Source organism: Lolium perenne, chromosome 3 (assembly GCF_019359855.2).
Source record: "Lolium perenne isolate Kyuss_39 chromosome 3, Kyuss_2.0, whole genome shotgun sequence".
Classification (NCBI taxonomy): Eukaryota; Viridiplantae; Streptophyta; class Magnoliopsida; order Poales; family Poaceae; genus Lolium; species Lolium perenne.
Window position 1 is genome coordinate 100,417,092 of NC_067246.2, and position 9,452 is coordinate 100,426,543.

General features: G+C 42.6%; 1 protein-coding gene and 1 long non-coding RNA gene across 4 annotated transcripts; both read right to left on the minus strand.

Annotated features, from left to right (window-relative positions):
* Window positions 1–2,253: 2,253 nt before the first annotated feature.
* Window positions 2,254–6,504, minus strand: LOC127341989 (uncharacterized). Of its 3 annotated transcripts, XR_011755160.1 has the most exons (4): window positions 5,174–6,504; window positions 4,521–4,655; window positions 2,677–3,496; window positions 2,254–2,521 (listed from the first exon to the last, which is right to left on the minus strand). It is a non-coding gene; the product is annotated as an uncharacterized lncRNA (long non-coding RNA). The 3 variants fall into 3 exon arrangements; XR_007876093.2 differs by having other exon boundaries at window positions 2,686–4,655; XR_007876092.2 differs by having other exon boundaries at window positions 2,677–4,655.
* A 504-nt stretch (window positions 6,505–7,008) lies between these two features.
* On the minus strand, window positions 7,009–7,958 carry LOC127338311 (protein DMP2). Its single transcript, XM_051364481.1, has one exon. It carries the CDS (start codon window positions 7,872–7,874, stop codon window positions 7,224–7,226), a length of 651 nt encoding a protein of 216 aa, XP_051220441.1. The 5' UTR covers window positions 7,875–7,958; the 3' UTR covers window positions 7,009–7,223.
* Window positions 7,959–9,452: the final 1,494 nt, after the last annotated feature.

Genomic DNA, 9,452 nt, shown 5'->3' on the forward strand with positions numbered 1-9,452 from the left:
TCAGAACCTCTAAACCTAGAGGGCAGACAACCTTCTTTGCTTCGTACGTACTGGCGGGCAACTCGTTATTCTTTGGAAACATATCTTCAATATTTTCAGCAAGTTTTCAAATGCCGAGTCAGCTACACCTGCCTGTGCCTTCCATTTCAGCAAATCCAGTGTGCAGCCCAGCTTTTTCAGACCATTATCGCATCCGGGGTACAGCGACTTTCTGTGATCCTCTAACATGCGATCCAAATTCTCCCTCTCCTTTTCAGTTTCGCAGCGTCTCCGTGCATCAGCAATGGTCCGACCAAGATCATCAACGGGCTCATCACGTGCCTCTTCTTCACCTTCCCCTTCACCTTCCCCTTCACCTTCAGCATCCTCCATGAAAGTATCACCGAAATGATCAAGATAGTTTTCATCGATGAAATCATCCCCTTCTTCATCTTCTTCCATTATAACCCCTCTTTCTCCATGCTTGGTCCAACAATTATAGCTTGGCATGAAACCGTGCCGAAGCAGGTGCAGGTGAACTTCTCTTGAGGAAGAGTAACCCTTCTGATTCTTACAGTCAACACATGGACAGATAACAAAACCCTTCTGCTTGTTCGCATTAGCCACTACGAGGAAATCTTTCAAACCCGTAGTGAACTCGCCGGAGAGTCGGTTACCGTACATCCATTGCCGATTCATCTGCATTATTATAATATAAAATATATAATTAACCATCATGCATTTGTTAAACTAACTAGCTATAAACAATAGAAATTAAACAATGAACTACACACATGCATATTTTATCAATGACACATATGAAAGGTTCAAGTTGCTAACCGCGATCGAGGAGGAAAAAATAAATGAGGAAGCTCAAGTGTGGCTCCGACACTTCATATCATGTTTGTTTCATGCTCTTGGGGCATTTCATCAAACACTTTGTGTGCATAAGAGGAGCCAAAAGCAAACCTAATACCCCCTTGTGAAGTTTGTGAAGAGAAGTGGCACCAAATGGCTAAGTGCTGTGAGCTGAGGCCCTTTTATAGGGATGGGCCTTTAGTCCCGGTTGGCCTGGCCAACCGCGACTAAAGGCCTTCGGGCCAGGCCTGAGGACCCTCCCGTCCACCAGCTGGCCACCGAGCGTGCTGGGCCCAGGTCTTTAGTCGCGGTTTCGCCACCCGAACCGCGACTAAAGACCTCATTAGTCGCGGTTCCTATATTTTGGCGACTAATGGGGCTGGACGGAAGGCCATTTTTCTACCAGTGTATGTTTGTTTACAAATAATCGGTACTAGCAACGATAGGCGCGGCGGCACGCCGCGCCGTTAGGTAGTCGATAGTAAATGATGCTTCCATGTTAAATTACAACACTGAAAGTGTAAAATAAAAGGGAGGATAAGCAATGCGTGAAAACATCTGACATCTTACTTACTTATCCCCCGTAGTGTCCTTCAGATGTCATCTTGTAGTGGTACTGAAAGGAGATTATCATGTCGTATTTCTCAAACTTACCTGTATTTCCTGAATTTTCTTAATCTGCCACGTGAATTTTCTGCAAGCAGGTGTTGTACTCAGAAGAAATATGTCTCAAACTTACCTGTATTTCCTGAATTTTCTTAATATGCCACATGAATTTTATGTAGGCATATGTTGTACTCAGAAGAATTGTTTCCCTCTACTGCTTGGACTGCCGGTGATCAAATCAATAAATGCATTGTCGAGAGTGCTCAATTCGATGAATGTGCTGCCCCTTTTTTTGTCAGGAGACATGCATGCAAGAGTCGAGAATAACGCAAGAAAATGTGGTTAAGTTCCAGCAACCTCGTGAGACACCAACTTTCTCATAACCATCTATCCTATAAAACGGGATACTATGAGAAAAAAACAAAGTAGCTCACATGATATTGGATTCCTCTGTACGACAACACCGGCAATGTAGACTAAAACTGGAAATAGAAATTGTAGGGACATCACCATACATATGGATTCATTGTCTGAATTACTCGAAATATTTAGAAGCGGTATTTCTTGTATTAAGAAAACAGAATCGTATTTCTTGTATTAAGAAAACAGAATCGATTATGACACGGAGGAGGGCATGAACTTAAGCAATTTGAAAAAAAACTGCTTATCAGAAGTTGGACCTCGTTCTGACCAACTGCAAGTGGGAACAAAAATATTCACGATTCACGCTTTGCTGCGGGGGAGCAGACTGCAAGAAACAGTTTTGTGTTACGAATAGATAAATATAATACATTTATAAACTGCCTTAAGGTGCTATAAGATCCTGTACAAAAAATAACCATCTTCGCTAACATCAATTTCAATATATCACAAAATCAACATAGTGAGTGGTAACATGTGCATATATTCCTGAATATATGAATTAATTAAATACATTTTTATTGTCAGCCCTTCATTTTGTTGCTTTCCTTGGCTTCTATGTATGTCACTTTGTGGAGACATGCCGTAGACCTTTTTTCTCCCTCTGTAAGGAATCCTGTTTCAGTCCCTGTAATTCTGCTTTCAGTAGACATTTAGCCTGTAGCATAGGAGAAAAATGGTTGAACAGAATCAGTTACAACCAATCCGCGTAATCACTTATCTGATGATTCTTTAAGGGATATAAATGAAATAGGAGAACGAATGATGAGCATTTCAGATTACATTGTGTGCTGGTGTATGCAAAAGACATACCACGAATACCTTTTCTGTAAGTGCCAGCTTAGACAAACAATGAGCTTTTTATATTACACTGTTGCTTGGCATTTTGCATCTTGGTCTCAAGGATGAATGCCATAACACCTTGATAAATTTAAAAATGCCACATATGTAACTGTATAGATAAAAAATCTGTAAAATACAGGGTGTTCCCTACTTTAATCACAATACACAAATTCCAAAACTAACAAACTGCTTTGTATGTTCAAGAAAAAAGAGCAAAAGACATATGGACGTAAAACAACTGAAGAAGGAACAGAATGAGTAGATTCAGAAGATAGTGAATCAAAACAAAAACAAAATAGCAAAAGGCGGAATACCTCCTAGTCATGATTTATTTGAGAACTCTACATACTGAGGCATGATATATGTGACCCTAAACCAACTGAAAATCCTATCTCGGTTATTGATGGTTCAGAAAATCAATGAAATGGGATACTTAAGCACATTGGGACCAAACCGAGTACAAAAATATTATGCTTATGCATGGATACTTACCTACTTGATGTTAGGGTTCATTGGTAGTGTGCAGGCTTTTTACAGCAATAGGTAGGTGGTTAAAAAATGTGTAGCATTATATGGATACTTAAGGGATTGATATGAGGGCACATTGATAGTTTTTAGACTTGCTAAATCAGTAGGTAGAAAGATAACATTTTACACGGTATTTTCGATGGCAGGTGCTGACAAAATGGATACCTCGATGCAGATTATCTGCCTCATCAGTTTGAATACTTATTTCCTTCTCTCTTTTAGGTTAGCTTACCTGTTGCTGGAGGTGAAATCTTGGTATTTACTGCAAGGAGAAAAGTTTAGAATTAATGTCTTATGGTCAGATGAAACATATTTTATTTAACTAAAGCTTACTTTAAGATTTGAACTAACAAAGAACTACAGATGTGCCAAGGTATAGAAGTGACAGATAAAATAATCCATCAGACGAAATAGAGAAGCACATGACAAGAAGTCTGTTTAGCTCAAAATGTGCAACAACAGAGAGATGTAAGCTACCTAGTTTCGTCTGCATGAAACGAACACTGTAAATAAAGAAAGGGTTATCACCATCAAAGGCTAACCAGCAGATAAACGTGTCTGCCAATCAATTAAGGGCAAAGGTCCAGGAACAGTTGAACAATTCCTATGCAAACCTAAAAGAAATACAACAAATGAAAAGAATCCAAAATATATCAGTAGACCACAAAAAATAGAACAATAAGAATCATCTCATACGATTTAACTTCTTTCTCCTATCCATGTGCATTTCTGAAAGAGATGTATGCGTATAGAGAAAAAAGAGATATGATATGTTGTAGTTAGCTTTTGCTCGAATCATATCGTTTTCCAAAAAAAAAGTACTCAAACACAAATTTCCGTGTAGGTATCTAAAAATTAACAGCCAAAGGAAATATTGAACTGAATATTACTACCTCGGGACTCAATTAATTGACGCACACTCCTGCTAATGAGATGCATGCGGAAGCCTCCCTCCGCGTCGATTAAATCCGACCGGAGGGAGTATATATCATAATGGCATCGTTTACGCAATCCAAGATCCCGTAATGTTAAACAAAAGCCGAAGAGGCATCATGATACATTCAAAGTAGATCAAAGGAACGTTTGAAAAATATTTTTAAAGTATGGTTTGTCCACTATCATTCATTCTAGTTCAACAAAGGACATCCGAATCTGGGTTCTTGACATAGCTAATGCTGCAAAGCTTGTAATGCACATTGAGGCTAAAAATTTAAAATTCACTCTCACTGTATCACTCAACAATGTATAGATATGGAAAGACAAAGACTATAATACCTTGACCATACCTTTTGAATTTCGAACTCCAATATTATACATTCTTATCATTGCAGATCGATGTGCAATCTGTAGGGAATCATAATGGCCAAAGCCATGATACTGAACTCATACTGGATCTTCTTTGTCGTACTCTTGGTCGTATTCTGCAATATTTATCAAAGAACCATCATCTTCATCACGCATGTACACAACTACACATGCATTGGCATCCTGTGTAAACGTATGTAAGGGCATTCTACTTCTTTATGGACATATTGCTTAAGTGAATGTTAACTGAACAAAAATCAAATCAGGAACAAACGTTTTTACTTTGCATTGGCATGAAAACTTCTGAGCTGTCTAATTATAACTATGGGCAGAATTTAGTGATATTGATTGCATGTTGTCTAGTTAATCTATTCTGTACATTTCTAAAAATAAAAAATATCATTATATCTATTGGAATTTGTGGCTCATAATGATTTGGCATAAGCATAATAGGAAGATGTCAGACAAAAATAAGAAGAGGTCCATTCATTTCACTGCCAGTGATTTTTCCGGAAAGCTATATAGATTACAGGATATAGATCGGTAAAAAAATACAGTTAAATCTCGATGTTGTATTGGTGGTAGGCACTTTTGGTACCCAAGAATAAGAATGCATAGCATGTCCATTACTTACTGAAGACATGGGAAGCCACGAACAGTCCTAACTCACCACCGCACACAAACGTGTCTGCCTAATCTGAGGAACGTGTGTATTGAAATCATCCTGTCAGAAAACCTGTCAATTTCTGTTGCAAGAATGCAACAGTTTAAAATGCATCAGTAATAAGCCATTCATGTATTAATTTTTTTTTTTAAAAACAAGAAGAATAAATGTAACAGTAAAATGTGCATAAACTAACCATCCAGTGTATTCCTGTCCAGTGACAAATTCACCGGCAACATGTACAGTAGTGAATTTATAATACAGGCACTTTATAGGATGAAAGGCAATAACACTAAAATTCAGAATACCTAGAAACATTTCAGACATACCATTGATCTCAATTCATCAGCTAGCAAATTCAGATAAAACAGGAACCAGTAGTCAGTTTAATGCCGATAACTGAAAATCGAAAGCAAAGCCCACCGGCTGCAGCTCTTAGTTTCTGATGCACGCCTCGCCAATTTTAACTAAGCCAAGTAGAAGGCAGAACATGCAAATATTGAACAGCTGAGACCGCGGCCTCATGCACGTATAGAGTGGAGACCTACTCCATAGTCTATCCACGACCTAGTGATGTACCTCGCCTTGCAAGCGTAGCAGCACTTCCACAACCTGCAGATCTTTCACGCCCCTGCACGCATAGCAGCAAGAGAACCAGATCATCTACCAGCCAATAACATTGTCAAGACGAAGATGCAGACGCGGAACCGGTGGAGGCGACGGGACCACTGCACGCATTCATAAACGGACCTATACATAAAAAGGCACGGGAAAACCAGAATCAATGGAAGCAAAATTAGAGAAAAACATCATTGAACCAAAACAGGTTGATAGGCCATGTAATAAAAACAAGAGATTGCATGGTGATGGTTCAGAACCTGACGGAAGAATGCATGAGTTCACAATCTTTGTTATCGAAAAAAAATGAGTTCACAATCTTATGAGCAACGAACAATAAAAGACCAAAGAACTGGCGCATGAAGGCGTTGCCGTTGGCCGAGTCGATACGGAATCCGTCGCGGGAAATATCACCGATGACTCCCTCCATGACTGCGGGCTCGCCGACGGCATCCTCCATGGGCGCGAGCTCGCCGGTGCCGAGGTCGGAGACAGCGAGCGGAAAAAGGTCCCGCGCTTGGACGGGTTCCACTTGGAGAGGGCAATACGCGGAAGGAGGCGGAAAATAGCAGCGGCAAGCGCAGGGGAGGCGGCACGGGTCGACGACGTGGTGGAAGTGGAGGCAAGTCCGGTGGAGGTGCGGGGAAGGGGATTTAGCGGATGTCTGGATCTAAGCAGCTGTGCTGGGCTGGTCTCTAGAGAACTCTACGGAAGCGGTGGGGCCACTTTTTATCTGGAAGCGGTGGAGATTTTGGCAACTCTTTGACTGAACCAAAAGGAACATCGAGATGCTACAACTCTGGGTAACTGACACAGATCAGAAGATAGAAACGGCTACATCCACCCCGGCGTTACACAAATAAACTCACCACTCAAGAGAAGAGAAGGAGCCCATAAATTCCAAGACAGTACCGAAAATACACACCAAAAGAACGCTGCGAAAATCTACCACAAAGCAGCGTACGTGTCAGCACCACATGAGCTCAGAAATAAGTCCAAAATTCTTACAAAAATGAAGCCAGTTCCCAAATAGTATAGTACTTATTAATGAAAGAGGTGGGGTGGGGGGGAGTCGGCCAGCATGCATGCAGAGTACGGATCGTGCACCTTGTACTTAATTTGCAATGTAACCACCTGCACATACATACGAGACCGGTATGTATTTCTTGCGTATCCAATAAAATAAGTAAAAGTAAAGACAGGGTATTAACTAAACGCTATATTACATGCTAATCACATAACAACCTGGACGCGTATGATTTCGACCTCGCGCGTAGCCGGGTTCCAAACGTCCGGGTCGTGTACAAAGTCCAATACAAGGGATAATACCAATACGGAGCTACAATACATGAGTTACAAACTTACAATAGGGAACGAATGAACTCAGGTTTCATGAGTGTCGTTAGTGCGAGTGTGGCATCATGTCCGTGTAGCCAATACTCTTCCTGGTAGTGGGGAAGATCATGAACACCATGCTAGCGAGGAAGCCAGCGGCAAGAGGCAAGTTCACCAGTAGCTCCCTCAAGTCCGGCCCGGCGTCCGGGAACAGACAGCTCTGTATGCTGGCGTCGGCGAACGCGACGGCGAGGAAGACGACTGCGGAGAAGATGGCGTGCACGAAGTCCATGGGCGTGACCCGGTACCTGCAGAGGTCCTTGAACACCGCGTCCCGCTCGGCGCGCGTGCCGGTGAAGTTGAAGGGGTAGAAGCCCCAGAACGTGGCCGCGCCGTAGTAGAGCCCGCCGTCGCGGCCGACGAGGCTGTCCGTGAAGGAGAGGAGGACGCAGGATATGGCGCAGCCGCCGACGAGTGCCAGAACCAGGTACCGGTTGGCCGCGTGGCAGACGCCGTGGTTGCTGAAGGACGGCGCCAGGGCCTGGAACGCCAGCACCGTGCCAGTCGGCAGCAGCTTCAGCAGGTCCGACGCGCTCGACAGCGTCTTGTCCACAGGCGGCTTACCGGCAACGCTCGGCGGTGGTGACGCCTCGCGAGAGGAGGATTGTTGGTCCGGCACCGGCATCTGGATGTGCATACCATTGGAAATGGGATCCATGGAGAGGCCGATCGGTCGAGGAATCCTCAAGAGGCCGCCTGGTCAAGTGAGAGACATTCAGATGCATTGGATGGCAACAGTGCCTCTCTGGGTTCCGGTTTATATAGTGCGCGAACGATCAGTTCAACATACAGCAAGCAACACATCTGTTGCTGCAAGCTATAACAGAGTAGGATACCGGCAGGCAGGCAATGCCCAAAATTAATATTCGTAGACACTCGCACATGCATGCATATGATGGCACACGTAGTTTGGTCACGGCAACAAGGAACTGCGTGCTCCAAAGGTCGAATGCGTCCCAGACATCGGCCGAACCCGTATGTATCCAGCCCAGGACGCGATTTTTCTAACGGAACCGGTAACTACCGGTGAAGTATCCGCGGTTCGCTCGTCCCTCGCGATTCGGGGTTGAAAGCGTCGTATTTTTCTTTCTGGTTTCGTATTTCATGCTGCTTGTACCGAACAGTTCTAATATACGTATAGAATACGTGGCTGGCCCACTTGATACACTAAATATCAACGCGCAGACCATCCCCTGAATCTCTCTCTTCTCTCTCTCTCAATCTAGATCGAGGAAAAATCCCTGACGGCGGCCAGACCAGGAAGCTCGAGTTGGCGGCCCGCGGCCGGAACAGGAAGCTCGAGTTTGCGGGCCAAGACGGCGTTCAGAACCGTGGCAACGCTGCGCCTAGAACGGCGGCGACATGCATGAGCGACGGTGCAGCGCGTCATGGCTGCAAGGCTTCCAGCGGCAGCGCAGCGCCTTGCCTTCTCGTCGAGAGCCACCGGAGGAAGACGAAGCTGTTCATGTGCAGGCTAGGTTTGGGATTTATGTTCTCCATCTAGGGATAATATTCTTTCTATCTGATTGGATGCAGATCTGGAGAGTGATTTTGGTGGTGGCTATATTTGATTTGATCTGAATTTTAGTCTTTTATTCCTATCAAATCTACTACATTCTTCCCCACTCTACTTTTATTTTTGATACTTTTGTGTGATGGCTCAGATTAAGAAATCGTTTCCAAATCGAATAATCACTTGATTGAGAAGTTTTTTTGGTGGTTGCTAATCCATCTGAATGTACTTTTTTGTCTGCCATAAGAATTTGAAACGAATTGTATGTCTAATTCTCTGTACAAATGTGAAACATTTGTGGTGCAAGGAAATGGTGATCTAACCAATATGGATTGTAAACAGATGTCTCCAATATCAAAATAGTGTATCCTATACTTTGTTGATATAATACCCATATCTGCAGTAAATAAAATTGTTTTCTAAAACGACATTGGCTATATATTTTGTATGACCCAGTTTTCAGTAATATATGAAATATGTCATTCTCTTCAATGCCAAAATAATATTACTGAGCCCAGACTAGAATCATAACTTGTCTGTTTTATTGGAATTGACTAACGGAATACAATGAAAATATTATAATTTTCTCCACCAAAACTGAAAAATTGGGTAAATGTGAGATATTTCATTGCAATATTTGCCAACTTATTTTCAAACCTATCCGATATTTGAAACGTCATTTCAAAATCGTAGAAACTGAAGCTTGTTAAAATTTACTACAAA